The 22,161-nt window shown below is 39.6% G+C and overlaps 1 protein-coding gene across 1 annotated transcript in view; it reads left to right on the top strand.

The window, feature by feature from the left end:
• Positions 1 to 20,736, top strand: part of LOC135211104 (NADH-ubiquinone oxidoreductase 75 kDa subunit, mitochondrial-like) — a 66,842-nt gene extending 46,106 nt beyond the window's left edge. The window contains exons 3-15 of the mRNA XM_064244187.1: positions 25 to 132; positions 1,000 to 1,158; positions 12,237 to 12,380; positions 12,986 to 13,123; positions 13,230 to 13,364; positions 13,646 to 13,835; positions 14,783 to 14,862; positions 16,930 to 17,148; positions 17,387 to 17,554; positions 17,789 to 17,998; positions 18,641 to 18,817; positions 19,735 to 19,869; positions 20,171 to 20,736. Of these exons, the coding sequence (XP_064100257.1) occupies positions 25 to 132; positions 1,000 to 1,158; positions 12,237 to 12,380; positions 12,986 to 13,123; positions 13,230 to 13,364; positions 13,646 to 13,835; positions 14,783 to 14,862; positions 16,930 to 17,148; positions 17,387 to 17,554; positions 17,789 to 17,998; positions 18,641 to 18,817; positions 19,735 to 19,869; positions 20,171 to 20,326 (2,019 nt within the window). The 3' untranslated portion in view covers positions 20,327 to 20,736. The remainder of the gene's footprint in view (positions 1 to 24; positions 133 to 999; positions 1,159 to 12,236; positions 12,381 to 12,985; positions 13,124 to 13,229; positions 13,365 to 13,645; positions 13,836 to 14,782; positions 14,863 to 16,929; positions 17,149 to 17,386; positions 17,555 to 17,788; positions 17,999 to 18,640; positions 18,818 to 19,734; positions 19,870 to 20,170) is intronic.
• The last annotated feature ends 1,425 nt before the right edge of the window (positions 20,737 to 22,161 follow it).

Genomic DNA, 22,161 nt, shown 5'->3' with positions numbered 1-22,161 from the left:
GTTTTTCCTATTTCCATCAAACAGGCTGCTGCTGCTGCTGGTGTTGAAATCCCACGTTTTTGTTATCACGAACGCTTGTCAGTTGCTGGAAACTGCCGCATGTGTTTAGTGGAAGTAGAAAAGGCCCCCAAAGTGAGTATTTTATTTGTATTTTACCCATAATCACAAGGAAATTGGGTTGATTTATTTTGATGTTCCATCAGGATTAAGTGCAACTGCTCTTTTTTTCTATTAGTCTTTTTTAGTATATATTCATTATTAATGATTAATGGTATATCACAAGTACCCCAAGAGTTGCATATTTTTCATGATATTGAAAAGCATAAGTTTCAAACTTTTTCTTATGGTCATGTTTACTGTGGGTGTCACTAGTCTCCTCAAATTAGCAAATAACAGTTCATGAGTAAATCAGCTTGGTTTATTTTTATTAAGTAATGATGGTGTCATGCATGTGCACTTTCTCCTTTCAAACTTTGTCTTAAATTAGACTGGAATTATATTTTTGTAATATTAGAGTAATGTTGATGATCATGGAATGACATATAATTTATAAAATAGTGAATGGAATGATTTCCTAAAATATTTGAAAGAATTAAGGGGTAATGTGACTGAATGTCCTTTGCCAATGCATATTTCAGCCAACTTGGAAAGTAAATTATTGTATCCCACTGATCTTTTTCCCATTGCCATCTAGACATAATTGTACTTTTTGCTTTGTTTCTACAAGTTAAAATAAAATGTTTGCATAAATACCTTTATATAGTATATCTTGGTATGGCATTTTGTCTCATCTCCCATCCTTACAGGGTGAAATGTTATGGACAACAGTTTTAAAATTTCACCTTCCTACTGAAATTTGTTGCTTTGGGTAACATTTACCCGAAGGAAATGAGCTAAAACAGAAAATAATGTCATGTCTTCAAAGTTAGTGAGTTAGATGGATTTTGCTGATTTATATATTTTTGTATTTGTATTATTCACTGATTTGACATATTCCAGCCTGTTGCTGCATGTGCAATGCCTGTTATGAAGGGGTGGCGCATCAAGACTGACAGTGATATGACACGCAAAGCCAGAGAGGGCGTAATGGAATTTTTGCTTATCAATCATCCTTTAGATTGTCCTATTTGTGATCAAGGTGGAGAATGTGATTTGCAGGTAAGTTTGCTGAATGATATCTCTTGCACAGTTAGTTGGACAAACTGGTTAGCATTTTATGGGTACAAGAAAACTATAGTTTGATTGATGCATATGTGAAAAAATATTAATTACTTGAAAGCTTAGTATTTCGGGAAGGCATTGAGGGTATGTTGCTTTGCGTTTAAATAATTTATAAGCTCCATTGTGTAGGAGAGTAAATTGAATGGTAGGTATATGTAGCAGTAAACCTAAGTAGTGCAAAAAGCCATTGCATTTGTTTTTCAATGTTCGAAGGCAGATGTCAAAATTTACTAGGTATATAACTGTTGTCTCTTATTCTCCTGTAGTCTACTTGGCCTGAGGTACATGTCAATACCGTGGAATGTATTGTGGGATTAGTAAACATTTTATTAACAGTAACCAGGGTAAATCTTAAAAACTTGAGGAGGAGAGTTGAGTCTGTGTTCCACCACCTGAAGAAACACAGAGCCAGCTTTTTTTGTTTTCCAGGAAAAGCACATTCCTTCTTTTTCCTGCAGTTTGAGAAACTGAAGAGCCAATTGAAGCAGTACAAAAATAAATCTTGGATGGTTGGAGATGCACGAGTGAATGAAATAATTACATCATCTTGCATCCTCATGGGTCTTCTATGAGCCATTCATTCTTGTGAAGTAATAACTATAGAGGGAAAATTTCGGAAAACCATATACCACAACAGTGTGCACTGTAGTCAGTGTACCCCTATCCCTAAGTAGTATGTGGCCAGCCTGTCCAACCCATGTATAGTATGTTCAGTATAAATAAAAAAACCAGTTTGCTTGAGCATCTGTGTGCAGTCAAGACTCAAGGTACATGCCATATATATAATGAAGGAGAGAACCACTCTCCTTGTCAGTCACACATCCAGAAACCTCATTGCCAGACACTATCTATGTCTAGAGACAGAGCACACCTTTCATTGCTTCGCCTGAACTCTGATGATTTTAGCCCACTATCACAATTTTTATTTCTTTCATTCTTCAGTAAATGCGTATGTTTCTCAGCCTTTGTTTTTCTTAATGATAAATAATATAATACAGTAGTACCTCGAGATACGAAATTAATCCGTTCCGAGGCGCCTTTCGTATCATGAGTTTTTCGTATCTTGGACCACATTTTACATGTAAAATGGCTAATCCGTTCCAAGCCCTCCAAAAACACCCCAGTAAATTCCATAATAAAGCTAAATTGACCTATAAACAATGAAATAATACAATAATTTGGACCATTCAATACCTAAATTAAGAATAAAAATGCAAAACCTGTAAATAAAGTGTATATTAGTGTACAAGAAATATTATTACTGTAATGTAAAATGTGGAAGCTTACCTTTCGAGTGAGGCTATCTCCGAAAGTGGCGGCAGAGGAGGAGGACAAACGGCAGATATGTACACTTAACTTTACGAAACACACAAAAAAATGTCAGAAAAACAAACTACGTAAACTTTACAAAACACATTAACAAAACTGTAACACTTAACTTTACAAAAAAACTTAGAATAAAATTTATTTTGTCTTTTTAATTTTTACATTTCTTTTTACTTTTTTATACTTTATGTAATTTCAATTTCTTCACCACCAAATGGATGCCAGTCCGTTTACGGAATTTTTCGAACCACCCATGAGAAGCCTTGAACTCTGGGGTTGCCGTTGATGTCCCCTCTCCGCCGTCGTCTTCGGCTTGGGCAATCAAATCGCCGAAAATAGCGCTGGCCTTCTGGCAGATTGCCGTCTCGGTTATTGTATCGCCATCAATTTCTTTGTCCTCGATCCATACAAGAAGCAGCCTTTCCATTTCATTATGCACATGGCTCCTCTTGTTGGACAAAATAGTCACGCCCTTGGAAGGTTTAGCTGCTTTGATGGCTTCCTTCTGCTTAAGGATGGTGCCTATCGTCGACGGATTTCGGCCGTATTACTTAGCTATCACATTGAGCCGCAAGGCAGCTTCATACTTTTTTATTATCTCCTTCTTTGTCTCCATAGGAAGCATTCTCTTCTTTCTGTGAACTTCAGCAACTTTCTTGGGACCCATGACTATATGTACTGTACGTAATTAAGTTACGTATGTAGTACGTATACTAATTAGGTTCTCACAACACGATAAAGTAGCACAACAAAATCACTAACGAATTTACGTTGCTAAACAAAATCGTTGGATCGAACGAATGCCGCATGCGTACGATAAAGATTCTGGTACGAGGTGGCCGGGTTAGGGACGCCACCACGTACGTACGTATAAGATGCATGATGGGAGGGATGCTGTCCAATAGGAGAGAAGGATCTCATGGCTTGGCTAGCATCAGGAACCAATGGGAGAGCAGGAGGATGGTGGGGAGTCTACTAGAACTAAGATGGCGGCGCGAGGCGCGAGTTTCAAAATTGTTATCGGGTGAATCTCGGACTTTCAGAAACCTTTCGTATCTTGAAAACTTTTCGTATGTAGAGCAGTAAAATTTTTCGTGTCAGCTTTCGTATCTTGAGTTTATCGTAAGTTGAGCCTTTCGTATCTCGAGGTACCACTGTATTCTGTTGTGTGTTTACCTTAGCTAGGATACTTCACCATGTTTACTATAACCATTTCTGTCTAGTAGTGTCCTTAGTGAATATTGAGTTTCTCATTTTCTAGGGAATACTTGGTATTGTACAGTGTACAAATGTAAGTTCCAATAATTGATTAGGAACTACATTAATATTAATATTTTACTTACCTTGCCCTACATTGGGTAGATTTAGCTTTACATATATTTTTATGTGAAGTGTGTTTTATAATATAATTTGCGGTAACTGGGGGCTCATAGAAAGATGTCATTTATTTGATCTATCTCATATTGGCTCTATTCAGTCAGATTTAGAGTATTTTCTGTTGTTGAAGATGAGTATTCAAAGCCTCTTTCCTTTCCCTGTACCAGTTTCAGACAAACAAACAATCTCCACAGCTCTGCAGCATTGATTATTATCAAATAGTGACCATTACTTCTGATTATCATGAATCTTGGGATTAGTTGCTTTCTTGTCATGTTCTGGTTGATGTTGGCCATTGTTGTAAGTGTTCTTATGGAAGTGGGTAATATGCAGTGGAATCTTTTTCATGTCAATAGTACACAGTTTCTGTAAAAATGTGCCTCATAAAATACAAACTACTGCTGGACTTGTGGCTCCTCTTCTGATCATGGGATGTCTGGCTTATTTGTATAAGAGTGCTTTCTTTTCTATAGTTTTCAAAAGTGAGATTTTTAAATATGTAACTGACCTGGCAGTTATATACATAGCTATATTCTCTGACGTCGTGACGTCACGACAGACTTTTCGAAACTCGCGGCAATCGCCGACCATCGGTCAGGTGATCGTTACCTGTACGCCCTCTAGATAGTTACCTGGAAACCCCATATTTTTTCTGTCGCCCAAGCCGGCAACTTCGTTGTTGTGGGCTCCTCGATAGGTTTTCGTACTCGCTAGAGTATTTCATCGTTGGGTGAAGTATTTTATTGGCTTTCGCTGTTGTTGACTTGGATTGATTTTGGATTTGTTTTTGGATTACTCAATTAACAATGTCGGACTCGGGAGTTGTGTATAGAGTCTGCTGTAAAGGGGGGTGTAGGGTTAGAATTCCCAAAGCTTCTCTTGATCCCCACACACTTTGTGTGAATTGTAGGGGTAGAATTTGCACTTTTGAGAATAGATGTGATGAGTGCTTGATTTTGGATGATAAGGAGTGGAAGGAGTTGGACAAGTATGTCCGTAAGCTCGAGAGAGATAGAATTAGAAGAACTAAGAGTTCCCTTTCCCGTTCATCAACGAATCAGGAAGTGGTAGATAATCCCATAGTTCCTTCCCCTGCTCCTTCTGAGCGTAATTTAGTAGAAGTATCAGCTCCCGAACCTGTCTCCGAGTCGGGGGCGAAGGACTCAACCTTTGCAGGTATTCAAGCGGTGCTTGAAAAAATGGGACAACAGATTGCCTCTCTTACTGAGCAGGGCAATCGCACTTGGACTGTCGTAAGTGCTTTAAGTGCAGGTGCTAAAGTCAGTGTAAGTGACAAGTTTAGTGTTAGTGACAGTGTAGTGGAGGGTGCGTCGATCGGTCCTGTCGCGCTCCTAGACCCAGACCTCTACAAGCTCCCGGACCCATGGGAGACGTAAAGTCGAAAGTCTAAGGGAGGCGAGAGGCTAGTATCCGGTCGGGCGTGCCCTCAAACAAACCTGCTGACGCTTCCAAGGTTGCTTCAGACAGCCGTAGAAAAGGCGCGTCGAGTGTGTTTGGTTCGTCATCCGATGACGTCTCCCCGCGTCGAGGATGGCGACACTCTACTTCCTCTCGTCCTCTCAAGAGGAAATTACCTCGTGTTTGTGAGGTCTCATCAGATGAGCAACTGCCAGGCTGCAGTCACTGGAGTTCTCCGGAGAAGTTTTCGTCATCGGAAGCCTCGCCAGCTAAACAGAGCAAGACAGCGCTTTCGATGCACGCTCCTCTTCCTCCTGCTACTTGGGAGGATTTACTAGGAAGCTTCCTACCAAGCGTCCTCAGGAAGCCTTAGAAGGATCGACTCCTCTGGCTGCGGTTCGTGTGGGCGAACCTGACGAGTTACCCTCTCCCTCGAGAGAAATGAAGCCAAGAATATGCTGCAAGATATGCAACAGCAGCTGTCTGTACTTATGGAAAAGCTGCAAGAACCCAAGCGTCAGTCTGACGCCGCGGGAGTGATGAAGACTTCACGAAGCGTCAACGCCAAGAACACAGACAACCAGGACACTTCCGATTTACTCGGACAGACGCTTCCGAGCGTGACGCCAGCGCGCGTAAGAGCAAGAGCGTGACGCCAACGCTCGTAAGAGCAAAGAGCGTGACGCCAGCGCGCGTGAGAGAGAAGGACGTGACGCCGATTGCTCGTAAGCATGACGCCTCGGCGGTTTCTGGTGCCAAGGAACGCATCGAGACCAATGACGCTCCGGCTTTGGCTTTAAATACATCATCCGATGCGGAACGAGACAGAGAGAGACCTTCGGAGATGTTGGAGGTAGTTTCGGAAGAGGAGACGAAAGAACAAGTTCCTCCTTCCGACTATAAGACTCTTATGCTTCTGTTTCAAGAGCTTTTTGAAACGGATTTCAAGCCCGCAGCACCTCGTTCTCCCGTCTCAGTTCCTTTGTGGAAGAACCCAGAATAAGACTGCCTTGACTAAGATGGTTCTTTCCATTTCGGACAAGAAAGCGCTTGCGAAGATGAACGACTGGATGAAGAGAAAAAAGGAGCGAGGCAAAACTGCTTTCGTTTTTCCTCCTGCAAGATTGGCTTCGAAATCCAGCGTTTGGTACGAGACTGGGAAGTTCTGGGCCTGGGAGTACCTGCCTCCTCTCAGGCAGACTTCTCCAGTATCGTCGATGCCAATCGTAGACACGCCTTATCAGCAGCGAAGGTGATGTGGTCGATGCAAGAGTTCGATCATTTACTGAAGGGCGTGTTTAGAGTGTTTGAGGTCCTGAACTTTCTAGACTGGTCTCTGAGTGCTCTTGCCAAGAAAGTGGAAGAGAAGGATTCAACGGACATTTCTAACCTTCTGAGTGTGATGTCTTGTATGGACAAGGCGTTACGTGACGGAACTAATGAAGTGGCAGCGATTTTCACGGCAGGAATCGTGAAGAAAAGGTCCCTTCTCTGCTCCTTTACAGCTAAAGGGGTCACACAGGTACAAAGAGCAGAGCTTTTGTTTGCCCCCTTTGCGAAATTTCTTTTTCCACAGGAGATTATTAGAGATATTGCCACTTCATTGACTCAGAAGACCACACAGACGTAATATCGAAGGCAAGCCAGTGAGGTTTTTTGCCTTCTTCGTTTGCGACCAAGAGAGCGAGAGAGGAGAAACAACCACAACAGTTTTTTCGAGGAAAACAGCCCCGAGGGACGTCGGGAACTTCTAGAAAGCCCTCCAGAAAAGGTGGCAAGCTTCCTTCCAAAAGGAGGCCATGATCAGACAGTCCTTCAGACACAAATAGGAGCCAGGCTTTCTTTGTTTTGGGAAGCCTGGAGAGAGAGAGGGGCGGACAACTGGACCCTTCAGATACTAAGGGAGGGCTACAAGAATCCCTTTTTACGCCAAACCTCCCATAGTTTTAGATCCCCTCGACTTAACAGCGAATTACAAGGACAGCAGCAAGAGATTCGCGTTAAAAGAACAAGTAGAGCTTATGCTCTTAAAAAAGGCGATAGAACCTGTTTCACCCCAAGAGAATCCGGGGTTCTACAATCGACTGTTTTTGGTACCCAAGAGCTCGGGAGGATGGAGACCCGTTCTGGACGTCAGTGCTCTAAACGCCTTCGTCGTGAAGACGAAATTCACGATGGAAACAACGCAATCAGTGCTATCGGCGTTGAGACCGGGAGATTGGATGGTCTCATTAGACCTACAGGACGCTTATTTTCATGTCCCCATCCACCCAAGCTCTCGGAAGTACCTCAGTTCTTATTCGAAGGAAGAGTATTCCAGTTCAGGGCTCTTTGCTTCGGGCTCAGCACAGCGCCACAAATATTCACAGCTATTATGGCGAATGTAGCCAAATGGCTACACGAAGGGGGGATCCGCATTTCTCTTTATCTGGACGATTGGCTTCTCAGGGCCAACTCCAAGAAACAGTGTCTGGAGGATATGAAAATAACCCTGAACCTAGTACGGGAACTAGGGCTAGTGGTGAACCTGGAAAAAGTCTCACCTGGAGCCCTCTCGCTCGATCATTTATTTAGGAGTTCTGATGAACTCTCAGGATTTTCGGGCTTCTCCCTCCTCCTCCGGAGGAGAACAAGACCGATTTCTTGAATTTCGGGTGGGCAAGGAATTCCTGGGGCAGACAACAAGTGTTTGGCGAGGGAATGGATGAGTCTTTTTGGGGACCATTTCCTCGATCGAACAGTTCGTCTCACTGGGAAGACTGCATCTCAGACCTCTGCAATTTTACCTCAACAGAAATTGGAAAAGGAAGGAACAAAGGCTTTCAGACACCTTCCCAATTTCAGCAGAGGTCAAGAAAGACTTGATTTGGTGGCTGGATCCAGCGAAGCTGGGAGAAGGAGTTTCACTTCAACAATTGAATCCACAGCTAATACTGTTCTCAGACGCATCAGACCTAGGCTGGGGAGCGACTCTGGGGAACAGGGAAATTTCGGGAAGATGGAGCGAAACCGAAAGAAATTGGCATATCAACAAGAAAGAGCTGATGGCAGCTTTTCTAGCTCTTCAGGCATTCGAGGAATGTGTGGCAGGCAAAGTAGTGGAAATAAGCATGGACAACGTGACTGCTCTAGCGTATGTCAGGAAACAAGGAGGCACCCACTCGTTTTTCTCTGAACGAGACAGCCAAGAATCTGTTGCTATGGCAAGGACAGAAATATCGTCCTCCAAACGAGATTTGTACAAGGGGAATTAAATGTCAGAGCGGACCTCTTGAGCCGGAGGAATCAGGTCCTGCCAACAGAATGGACTCTCAAGTTAGAGGTATGCGAATTACTATGGATGGTTATGGGGGCAACCTTCCATAGACTTGTTTGCAACCAACAAGACAAGGAGGATGCAGACGTTCTGGTCACCGGTGCCGGATCCACAAGCGGTAGCAGTAGAGAGTTCCTCATGAACTGGGAAGGACTGGATCTGTACGCCTTCCCTCCCTTCAAAGTGATACACAAAGTATTAAAGAAGTTCGCACAGTCCGAAGGAAGCAGAATGACCCTGATAGCCCCGTACTGGCCGACGCGAGACTGGTTCGCAGAGATGTTGCAGTGGCTAGTGGAAGTTCCAAGAACCCTTCCGTTGCTTCCAGATCTGCTCAGACAGCCACACTTCAAACGGTATCACAGGAATACCCACGCTCTTCAGCTAACTGCCTTTCGACTGTCGAAAAGCTCCTTAGAGCTAGAGGCTTTTCGCGAGAGGCAGCTAAAGCTATCGCCAGATCAAGAAGGGCTTCGACCATCAACGTCTACCAGTCGAAGTGGGAGATATTTAGAAACTGGTGTAAGGAGAAGTATCCTCGTCCAACACATCTGTGAGCCAGATCGCAGACTTCCTTCTTCACTTAAAACTTAAAGTAGGTCTAGCCACTACTACAATTAAGGGATACAGGAGCATGCTGGCGTCAGTCTTTAGACATAGAGGACTGGACTTGTCTAGGAATCAAGATCTTCACGACTTAATTAGATCTTTTGATACTACGAAACAAAAGACTGAACAACTACCAGGATGGAATCTGGACGTAGTACTAAGGTTTTTAATGTCTGACAAGTTTGAGCCGATCCAGGAGAGCTCGTTCAGGAATTTAACCAGGAAGACACTTTTTCTAGTCGCTCTCGCTACTGCAAGGAAGAGTAAGCGAAGATTTCAAGCTATGGACAAAAGAGTAGGAATTAGTAGATCTAAAGCGGTTTGTTCAACCACTTTAGGTTTCTTAGCCAAGAATGAAACTCCTTCCAATCCTTGGCCTAGGTCTTTTACGATTCCCAGCCTTGGAGAATTTGCAGGTCAGGAACGTGAAAGGACTCTTTGTCCGGTAAGAGCATTACAGTGTTATCTGCACAGGTGCAAGGACGTTAGAGGGACTTTTGACAACTTATGGTGTTCCGTTAAAGATCCCAAAAGGCCTATGTCAAAGAACGCTTTAGCCTTCTTTATTAGAATGTGATTCAAGAAGCTCACACGGAGTGCAATGAAACGCTTTACAAGGCTTTAAAGGTAAAGGCCCATGAAGTGCGAGCAGTCTCGACGTCAATGGCGTTTAGAAAGAATCAGTCCCTTAAAGCCATTTTAGACGCGACATACTGGAGGAGCAGCTCCGTATTTTCTTCTTTTTACCTGAAACAAATAGAAACGGTATATGAAGACTGCAGAACCCTTGGACCGTTCGTAGCCACTGGCTCGGTGTTGGGTGAAGGAGTTGATACCTCTAATCCTACATGTTAGACCCTTGATGTTATTTTTATGGTTGTCTGTTGAAGGTTAGGGGAAACCTTCAACAGTCTAGTGTATATGTGTGTCTTTTCAATCTCTTGTATGCAAGGATTGGATGGTTAGGTGGTCTTTGCCTGTTTTAGCCCATGTCAAGGGCATAGGTGGTTTTGTCGCATAGAGGTCACGTCCCGTCGACAAACCCCTTTGAGCTCATCAGCTGCACAGGTCACATCCCTTAGCTGGAGCTCCTAAGGAGAGCAGACTAAAGAGGCAGTAGTCGTCAAGTCAGCTTCCTTAGCAGGTAAGAATCTTTAGTTACCTATCAAGTAGTTACCTTACAACGATGTTGCTGTCTCTGACCCTCCTCCAAAGGTGTCAATCAGCTATGTATATAACTGCCAGGTCAGTTACATATTTAAAAATGATATTTTTATTTTAAGATAAATTTTTAAATATACTTACCTGGCAGTTATATACAATTAGAAACCCACCCACCTCCCCTCAAGAGACTAGAGGGCGAGAAAATATGGGGTTTCCAGGTAACTATCTAGAGGGCGTACAGGTAACGATCACCTGACCGATGGTCGGCGATTGCCGCGAGTTTCGAAAAGTCTGTCGTGACGTCACGACGTCAGAGAATATAGCTATGTATATAACTGCCAGGTAAGTATATTTAAAAATTTATCTTAAAATAAAAATATCATTTTTAAGTACTTTGGTTATAGGGCAGTAGTTGTACCAAGGTTAACTATGGAAGTTATTGCTTGCCAGCCGTGGTCATACAACAGACTGTCATTAAGTGGCTGACAGCAATACCAAAAAACTAAGAAGAAAAAGAATGAAAAGACTGGGAATACTAACCTTAATTATTTCCTGTTGTCAAGTTACTCTATGGCATGATTCTACTCTTGTTAATGATTAACTACATTTACTTAACAAAGGACAATAGTTCACAAATTAATTATAACCATGGGAGCACATGAATAATAATAGATTGTATACTGTAGGCATTACTTAAGATTCTTTGCAGCATGCCTTTGGCCCCTAGCTGCAGCCCTTTCATTTCTTTTACTATACCTCCTTTCATATATACTTTCTTCCATCTGACTTTCCACCCTCTCCTGACAATTGATTCTTAGTGCAACTGCGAGGTTTTCGTCCTGTTACACCTTCCAAAACTTTTACTATTAACATTTCAGCACTAAATGATGTCTTAGGCCCCAGTGCTTGGCCTTTGGCCTATATTGTAAATTCAGTTCAAGATGAAATTCCTGTCCCATCGCACATGGATGGGTTCAGGCAACAAATGAATGGGCAAGCTGAGATTTTTCCTCTGTCACATGATAAAGGCATCCCTCTGAAAGAGAGGAATAGCATTCATTAAGGCCCTAACTTTATAGCATCAAGCTCTCAACTCACTGCAGTATCATACCCGAATGCTTAAAGATTGCTCTTGCCACTCAGGCGGACACAGGATGGTGCAGTCAGTCAAAAGATGTTTTATGTACTTCAGTTTTCCTAATCTGGAAATTAACTAAGCATGCAAATGGTGGGTGACTTTGGCATAGAATAGGGGTATGGGGTCCAAGGTGGAGATAGAGGGATAGAGAGAGAGATACACATGGGCCACCAACCTCCTGCGTACATTGTAGACTTACATTGGGTTCCAAAATGACCTTGGGTATACAAAATGAGCACTCTGCTATGAGTTTAGGTCCACTTGGGTATCCAAAATGATCACTCTTCTATTATTTGGGGTCCCAGAATCACTGTCACATAGCACTGAGCAGATGGCGGCCTCTGTAAGATAGAGTGGGCCCGGGGTCCCCTCAGGGCAACTTTCACAAGATGGTGGGAGCTGCTTGTGCCCGGAATCCTAAAAGTACAGAGATGTAGTAGGTGCCATTACACTCCCATTGCACTGGTCGGCCATCTTATATGAATTCAGTCACTAGGTTAAATCCAGTGGCCCGTAAGAAAGTGTTCCTCTAATTCATTATTTGGGTTAAAGAATTGTCAATATTGTTAAAAATAGTATAAGAATGCTCAACTTTACAGAATGCTGACTAAAGTGTAACTATAAAACTTGTAAATCATGACTGAACATAATGTATTTTAATTTCAGGACCAGAGTATGTCTTTTGGATCTGACCGCTCTCGGTTTTTAGACAAGAAGCGAGCCGTGGAAGACAAAAATATTGGCCCCTTAGTGAAGACTATTATGACTCGTTGCATTCATTGCACACGCTGTGTTCGCTTCGCATCAGAGGTACTTTGAGCTAGTTTGAAGTTTTTGTGTATCCAGCTGGATTTGCATTACTGGAATATGTAACTGTAGGTTTTGAAGGTCACCTTTTTATTTTTGCAGGAATGCAGCCAGGGTTATTCTTGTCTGACTAAATCCATATTCTGTTATGCATTGCAGTACTGAGGATAAAGAAGTATATTATTGTAATACATCCATTCATACTGTATTATGTGGTGTAATACTGAGGAAAAAGGAGTAATGTAGGGCTTTTGTGTTGCTGAAGAAAAATATTACTCCACATTTCAATTTTCCCCATATATTTTTATGATGATAAATTAAATTAACCATATCACTAGGTCAATTTTCTATCTTATCAAATTAAGAGCTAATACTAAACATAAAAATCAAGCATTTTGTTTGTTGTTCTTATAAAATGCTGAAAAATATTATTAAAAGTAGGTATTTTACAGACCTAAAAAGTCATAATATTTATACTTTCAAGGCTGCAGCTTGTACATAAAGGTTAATTGCTTACTGCTGTAGGGTAGATACATTATAAATTCTTAAAGCAATGGTCAAAACTTAAAGTGAAAGAAAGGTTAAATGATATTACTTTTTATCTCAAGATTGCAGGTGTAGAGGACCTAGGGACAACAGGCAGAGGCACTGACATGCAGATTGGAACATATGTTGAGAAAATGCTGATGTCAGAGTTGTCTGGCAATGTCATTGATCTTTGTCCAGTAGGAGCTCTAACTTCCAAGGTAAGATTTCATACAGTTTTCATATTCTTAGATGGTACCATTTTTATATTTATATTGTTTGTAGATTAACTTGGATGGTGCATAAAGAAAACTCTTCATATTTCAGCCATATGCTTTTACTGCAAGGCCATGGGAAGTTCGTCGTACTGATTCCATTGATGTCTTAGATGCCTTAGGGTCCAACATTGTTGTGAACCACCGAACTGGAGAAGTTTTGAGGATTTTGCCACAGACTAATGAGGTAAGACTAGAGGCAGTGGATTTTATGATTTCACCATGAGCAAGAAATAAGTGTTAGTAATCACATACAGTAGTATACTGTGTATGAATGTATATTGTGTAATTGAAATGAGTTTTGTGTAAATACTTCTTAGATTAAGAATGCTATTTCTGAAATCTGAGTGGGTGTTTGATTAAGATTTATAAGGTAAGATATTAGAAATACTGTATTGCCAATTGGTTTCTTCCTAATTTAAGGTTGTGTTTATTAACTTAGCATTCTCAAAAACCCAACTGTTTCAGGAAATCAACGAAGAATGGTTGTCTGACAAGTCCCGTTTCTCTTATGATGGACTGAAACGACAAAGATTAGTTCACCCCATGGTCAAAGATTCGAATGGGGAACTTCGACCTTGTGAGTGGGAAGATGCCCTTATTGTGGCTGCTAAGGCTCTTCAGGCAGCTGATGGGTCCGTGGCGGCTGTTGCTGGGGGTTGGTATAACTTTTCCGAGAGCATTCTCATTTCCTTTTGACTTCTGTCAACTGCCATAAGGTTTTGAGTAATTTTCATCATCTTGATTTTGCCATTCTCATATAATTAAACTTAGCATTGTTGTTAACTTATTCTTGGTTAATCAGTATTACCCAGAAATCCTTGTATCTCCTTCCAGACATGAAAAGAAGGCTTTTATTATTAATTATTATTATTATCTGGTAGCATAACCATACCTTTGAATCAATTCACTTGACTCTCATTGTAATGGTCAAATTAGATCTTGTTACAATGCAGTGGGTCAAATTAGACTAAAGCAATCTTGAGTAAGGAATAATATTATATTGATGCTGCTCTACATTAATTTTGTATTCCTCGAACAGTTTCCCTTTTTTGCATTTCTTTTACAAGGTATACTACTATAACATTAGTCATATTTATGTCATTTTAAATATCATTAGTCATGAAGAATAATCTATCGTGTATTGTATAGGGAAGGATGCAAATAGCTCATGCAGTGTAGTACATCAATTTATAAAAGGGGATTTGAATCTGCACAATGTTTGACTTGACAATTGTAAGGGGGTTCTTGAAACCTACCTCATCCATATATCGTAGCTCCTCATTGGACAAGTGGGTTACGTGCTCGCCTACCAATTCAGTAGTTGCGAGTTCGATTCTCCGTTCTGCCAATTTGGAATCAGAGGAATTTATTTCTGGTGATTAGGAATTCATTTCTCGATATAATGTGCTTCGGATCCCACAGTAAACTGTAGGTCTTATTGTTAGGTAACCAATTGGTTACTAGCCACATAAAAAAATATCTAATACTTTGGGCCAGTCCTAGGAGAGCTGTTGACCAGCTCAGCAGTCTGGTTAAACTAAGATATACTCAACTATATATTGTACATTTCAACAAGGTTTTCTCTTCGCAATGTGTCTATAGGACTTGCTGATGCCGAATCTCTTATTGCACTAAAGGATATCGTCAACAAGCTTGGAGGTGAAAATGTATGCACTGAAGAGGTGAGTCTTAGCAGTTAAAACTTTTTGTGCTCATGTTAGATATAAATATGTCATTTTATATAGGGCCTTTTTTTCTCCTCACTTATATTGTATATGGGCTTTTCTCTCTCTCTCTCTCTCTCTCTCTCTCTCTCTCTCTCTCTCTCTCTCTCTCTCTCTCTCTCTCTCTCTCTCTCCACTTTTAAGTTGTACTGGAACTGCCTAGTGACACTGCTCAATCAATCATATTCCTCTATGACTTCCATCGGGTGGGTCATTGGCATTTCCTATATTCAGTACTATACAATAACTGTAAGGTATTCATATATTCTAGTAAATTCACAGATGACTGGCTCCCTCATTGCTTTAACAAGTCGCTTGTTATTCTGGCTGGTGGGGAATTTTTCCATTTTTCATCTTCCTAATACCCATTTAGTCTTCTGCTATTATGATTTACATCAGCTTTTCTATTTTGCCTATGCCCTCCAGGTCATTTTTATCTTCTTCACGCCAGTGTCATTGCAGTCTGATTTAATTTTCTTGTAATCTTCTTTATATTCATGGCCCCCTTCCATCTTTCCATAGCTACTTTGCTACCCTGAATATTTCCTCATCCTCAGTGTACATTTTCATCGTCTGCCCTTGCAGCCCACTATCAAGGCTTGAAAGTTTTCTCATCTTCAGTTACCGTGTGTTCTCTCTCTCTCTCTCTCATCCCAACTTACTACTACTTTCTCTCATTGTCACCCAACTTACTAATTCTCTACCCCAATTCAGTAGTGAGTAGTTTCCACTAACCACACTTTATGATGCCATATTTGCTGTTGCTTTTTTTTTATATTCTTTTTTTACTTCCTTTTTCAGTTTCTTGCTTTTATTTTGTTGCCTGGCTTCCAACCACCATCCATTATAATTGTACGATCTTATTCTTTGATACACTGTAGTTTTCATCATGATGTCAAGTAGCAATTTTGCTTTAGGATTCTTGAATATTATCAGACTCTTTCTTTGCACTTTTGTAAAATGCATTTAACAACTTCCTTTCTTGGCTTTATAAAGTTCTCAGTACTGCTCCTTCCTGATTTATTTTCCTGAATTATTTTCTCTTAGGGTCATATTTGCCCATATTAATATCACAACCAACTCTGCCCATTCCTTTGACAACTTTGGTCTCCTGTGAGTATCCCATCTAACTTCATCACTTTTGTGTTTTACTTTCCCTTTGTTGGTTGTCCTGATTGTGGTGGAGTAAGCAAAAACCACATACTTTATGATCTTCTTTAAGATTATCTTAATTTTTATTCTTTCAATTATTTGTCCCACTTCTATCATATGTTCAGGTATTTCATCTTTGAACACTACCTGTGCTCCATTTAGTTGTGTCTCACGGCCACTTACCAAGCTTACTTAAAGGTTGCAGGATACCAGGAATCATTTTGTTTTGAGTATTTATTAACATTGGGAGCGGTTATCCTTTTAGAAGTTCCTTATGTGTGTAATGGAAACTCAACTCCCTCAGTTTCTCCAGACTTGGGACCAGCCCCTGCAATGTCTCCAGACTTGGGACCAATGTTAACTGGTCATTAACTCAGATTTGGTTCTTGAACTCTTAGGCTCGGAAATTTTGTGAGGAGGAAGAAAACAGAAGTGTGTTGTATACAGTGTTTTTGGGTGTGCACAAAAGTATGTGTATATAGAATATCCCAGACTGTTTGTTTTGTGTGTGTGTAAAAGGAAAGTACTTCACCAAGAGTAAGGCCTGTACGTTAGACTTGTTCTTGTCTTGGAAGGACTATTAATTCGTAATCAAAGTATCTCATTGGGTGCCTAGTCAGACTTGCTACTTCACTTAAAGTGGTGCCTTTTATCATTAGTAAAATTTTGTGAATATGGCAAATTTGATCAAAATAGGACCAGCGGGCAAGAAGGGGACCCTCTGAAACAAAGTGTTTTTGTAGACTGTATAAGTATAGTCATATTTTATTTGAATGACAATAAAATTTTATTTTATGATAATGCTGGGGAAACCTTTTGTTGCTTTTCCTAATCGTGTACTATTTAATAATAATTCTGTTTTCCTGCAAACAGATTTTCCCTGATGCAGGAACTGGAACAGATCTTCGCTCATCTTATTTGTTAAACACTAAAATTGTTGGGGTGGAGGAAGCTGACTTAGCACTACTTGTTGGAACAAACCCTCGATATGAAGCCCCACTTTTTAATGCAAGACTCCGTAAGGCTTGGACTCATAATGACCTAGATGTTGCTATGATTGGACCAAATGTCAATCTGAGCTATGATCATGAGGTAAGGTAAAAATATTTTATTTTATATTTGACTAGTATATGAAACTAATATGGCAGGGGTCAATGTAAAGCAACATTCTTTCAGAGGCATTGTAAGTTTTGCAACTGTAGTAAAGCTGAGATTTTTTTCGTTTCTTTTCTGTGAACTAAATATTGTATTTTTTCCATGTGTATATAATACCCTTCATGAGTTCTAGTGGAAAGGTGGCCTTACTAATGTATTGAAATTTTTATTGCAGAACCTAGGTGATGATACATCAATTATTCAAGGACTCTTGGATGGCTCTCATCCATTTGCTGCGCGCCTTTCATCTGCTAAGCGACCTATAATTGTTGTTGGATCAGCACTCCTGTCTCGGCCTGATGGAGGAGCTCTATACGCAAAACTTTTAGAATTGTCTCAAAAGGTATTACAGTAGTGAATATGTGCATTTTTATGAAGTATAGTTTTTATCAAGTCTGGATGTGGTTTGTCATTATTAATGCATTGACAATCCCACTTTTATATATTGGTGCTTAAGAAGATTTTAACTGCTTTTGAAACCCATATAGGAAATAAGAAGATTTTAACTGATTTTGAAACCCATATAGGAAATTAGAAGTCAAAAGAACACTTTTCAGAACTTTCTCCTCTCTGTTAGATTCGCCTTGGTTGTGAAGGAGGCTCAGACTGGCGAGTGTTGAATGTATTGCACCGAGTTGCCTCCCAGGTAGCTGCATTAGATCTTGGTTATATTCCTGGTGTGGCAAACATTCGAAATTCTCCTCCAAAAGTCTTGTTCATGCTTGGAGCAGATGATGGGGCAATTACACGTGAAGACCTTGCAAAGGATACTGTTGTTATTTATCAGGTATGCTAGTATTTTAATCATATTAACTGTTATTATTATGTATCTTGAGCATTTATAAGAAGTACATGCCAATGCAAACTGTCAATGCATTTTATAAAAACATTATATGGTCATGTGAGGATTAATAATACACTGCCTGCCATTTTCTGAATCTAAAAAAGTTTTAGGTAGGGTGTGTAGGACACAAGTTAGTTGTTTACACAAAGTTCAGTGTATTTCTGATTTAAAAATTTTATTTGATTATAAGTTTTAGTAAAATAGCCCACAAGGAATTGATATTGTACTTTACAATATATTGATTTGTTCACTTTGGGTGCCTAATGTAGAGATATTTAGCATATTTATTGTCCTTCATTGTCCCAATTAAGTATAATAAGGTATTCTTAAATTCTTTGCAACTAAATTTAGGATATAAATAGTTTTCTTTATTATACTTTCAAAGCAATAGTTTTTGTGTTTTAGAGTTTTTTGATGTACACACAAGTAATTTTGCTTCTGAAGCTGTATCAGTTGTTTAAATTTATAGTTAAAATTTTCCTCATGTTTCTTTTGTTAGGTTTGTCTGTTATTTACCTTATATCTTCATATTGTAAGAATCTGGTATAAGTATGGGGAAACATTAAATTTCCTTGTTTATTTTAGGGTCATCATGGTGACAAAGGTGCAGAAATGGCAGATGTTGTATTACCTGGTGCAGCCTACACAGAAAAGAATGGGACCTATGTCAATACAGAGGGTAGAGCTCAGCAGACTAGAGCTGCTCTTGTACCACCTGGAATGGCACGTGAGGACTGGAAAATCTTGAGGGCTCTTGCACAGGTGTGTATGTGGAAAAGTTTTTCTCTCTCTCTCTCTCTCTCTCTCTCTCTCTCTCTCTCTCTCTCTCTCTCTCTCTCTCTCTCTCTCTCTCTCTCTCTCATCAGTTTTAGAATTTTCAGACAAACATTATCATTAAGAAATAAAAAAAATTAATTCATAGATTTTTTTTCTATTCCGTTATTTACTGTCATAGGTAAGTCTTTTTTATAACATGGTGATTCCAGTGCATATGATTATTGAAATTAAGAGAGCCTAGTAATTTAAGACTATTATTTTTTTTAGTTATGTTACAGCACAGTATGACTAAATGTATCCTAATCAAAGTAACTATATACGGAATATTTGTACTTTTGCCTTCTACAGTTTCTAAGTAACTAATCAGGTGAAAAAATGGGACTAAGTTGTGAAAGAATAGTGAACCCCTGGTGTCTTTTTGTATTGAACAGTGGAAATGTTATTGATAGTTACTCAATACCTGTACTTTTTCTCATGGTTGAATGGAATGTTAGTACCACTGCATTGTGATACAGTGATATGTATTAATCATATGTATTATGAATAATTTTATGAGGCAACCAAGTTATATCTCTAGAATATTATTGGATTTGCCTGAAAAGGTTTGCTTTAAATTATGTGGACTTTTGAGCTAGGTAAAGGTAAAGAAGTTGGACAGTTAGTTAAGAAGACACCAAAAATAATTGCAAAATTTATTAGAATGCATTTATGCTAAATTTTACATGGTGTGTTTAATAGAATGTATTTATGCTAATTCCCGAATCAGTTTTTTATTGCTTCACATACAATGCAATGTTAAAAATTTTTTTTGTTATAGTATGATCGTGAGTCAGCACGGTATATGTACTATGTCTTACCTTTTCTTAGTAAATTATAGGTTTCCTCATGAATTAATTTCACAGATATCTGGAGTTTCCCTTACATATGACAACTTAGAGGCTGTTCGAGCACGACTGGCAGAAGTTTCTCCCAATCTGACTCGTTATGGAGATGTAGAAGAAGCAAACTATTTTGCACAAGCCAGTGAACTTGCCAAGGTAAATATGAAGAACAGTGAACAGATTTGTTTAAAATATGTATAATTTTTAAATGTTTTTAATTTATGTCGATGTACAGTACTTGGAATATCAAGGAATAAGTTTAGGTCATTGTCTTAACGGTAGAAAATCAGTTCAGAACTGTTTTGTTGATGGTTAGGTACTTTGACTGACATATATTTCCATAACTGAAGGAGCTATAATAATTTCTTTTGAAACTTTAATTTGAATTACAGTTATCTACTTTTGAATAATTCTTCATGAACTTTAGTATTAAATGTTTTTATCTGTAACACAACAGCTTGTCCAAGGAAGTGTGGATGCAGCTCCTGTAGATGTTCCACAAAAGAATCTAGAAGACTTCTACATGACAGATCCCATCACTCGAGCATCAGCTACAATGGCAAAATGTATTGTAGCTGTTAAGAAAGAAGCTGCGAATAAATTTCATGATTAAGTAGTTTGACTGTAAGAGACTAAATTAATTGTTTCAGTTTTTGTACAGTTAGTTGCAGAGTTGATATTACCAGAAGGTGGCATACATGTCAGGGTTAATGGCAATACTGCTACTGTACACCTGAGTTTAATGAAGAATTAAAGTTGACCTGTTGATGCATGAGTTTTTGTATATAGATATGTATTGTCTTGGGGAATTGGTTAACTCCATTCAATTTCACAGCCTCATTTATCATTCTGTATTTAAACCAGAATACCTTAGTTTAAACCCTAGGAATGTAATGTAGCTGGTGACAAAAATTTTTTATCATTCATTTGATATTTGCCAGTTTCCTGTTTCTTAGTGATGAATGAGTGTACAGACATATATTTTATTTGTACAGATGTCCTAATAAAGGTAATTTATTAGAACTTTTGTCTATTTAATTAACCTGATAATCCAGTCGTGTATATACCCCTCGAGTAGGATTCCTTCCAGTGGTGAGGGGATAAGGGACCCTGGCTTCTGTGGGAGTGTAATTGCACTCCCATAGGTGCCCCAGGTCCTGATGGAACATCCTACAACCCTTTCTCTCTCACTTTTAATCCTTCTCTCTTCTACTTTCTCTACGTCTTTTTCTCTCTTTCCTGAATCCTTCTGTTCAACCTCTAAATTTTGACAGTTTTTTTGGACTGTTTTTGTCGACGACTTTTGTAATGGACCTTGCCAAGCTTTGACAGTCCTGATTTGATGGAGGGTGGGGTTGGACGACATTCCTCCTCACCCGTAGAACTGGAGTACTTGACATGTCTGAGCGAGAGGAAACTTTTAGGTTAAACTGCACTCAGTGCTGGGTCTGATCTCGACAGACTAATGACCCCCAAGGCACTGGGTGTGGGGTGTATATCTGGATAGGACTCCTAGGGTGCTATATCATCATCTAATTGTGTCTCCATGGTGGGTATGGGGGCCAACCTGGATGAATGGTCATACCATAGTCAGATGGATTTTGCTTTAACCCCCTCTGTTGATGACTCTCCCCTGATTAAGGATTCCGCATCTGGCTCTCCACTTGACCAAACACCAGGACACCAGAGTGTAAATGAAAATCTACGAGCTCTGTATTGTAGTAACATAAGTGATCAAGTCGATTTTGACATATTGCATAATCACATGAAACAGTTTGGCAAGGTAGATAGAATAAAATTACGAATTGTTAAAAGTCCCATCTCTTATGAAAGCTACATAAGATTTTGCAAAGCTGAATATGCCTCCGAAGCTCTAGTGAATCTTGGTAAAAATGTCTTTAGTTCAGTTTGCCATGCAAAGTTGTTTAATATAAACAATTTGGAAGAGGATGAGACCGACTATGTACCCAGCAAATTTGAGGTTAATAGCCAAAAACACCTGGCAAAAGTTATTATTAATAGGGCTTAGTTTGATTTGGCATGTAAAAAACTACAAAGGGCAAAGAAAACTTTTTATCAGCATGCAAGTATCTACAGAGGAAGATTGGTGCCATTCCTAAAGGTAATATTAAAAGATATGGTAAAGGAGTCCTGATCAAACTAAATAATAATTCAAATTAAGATGCTTTCAAAATTCCAACTAACTGAAGATGGTAATATTTTAGATGTATCTCCTCATCGATCATTTAACATTAAACGGGGTATAGTTTATAGCAGAGATCTATATGAGTTTGAAGAGGAGGAAATATTAGATGTGTCCTGCATATGTCATTGAAATTAGAAAAGGATTCCAGTGCTTGGCTTCAAGCCTAAACTTCATCAAATGAGAAAATTGAAAGGCACTCAGCATGCCATTGAATTGACTTTCACCTGCTCTTACTTACCGGA

The sequence above is a fragment of the Macrobrachium nipponense genome, chromosome 4, assembly GCF_015104395.2.
Source record: "Macrobrachium nipponense isolate FS-2020 chromosome 4, ASM1510439v2, whole genome shotgun sequence".
In the NCBI taxonomy this organism is placed as follows: domain Eukaryota; kingdom Metazoa; phylum Arthropoda; class Malacostraca; order Decapoda; family Palaemonidae; genus Macrobrachium; species Macrobrachium nipponense.
Note: the sequence above shows the minus strand (reverse complement) of the source record. Positions and strands in the feature narration are given on the sequence as shown.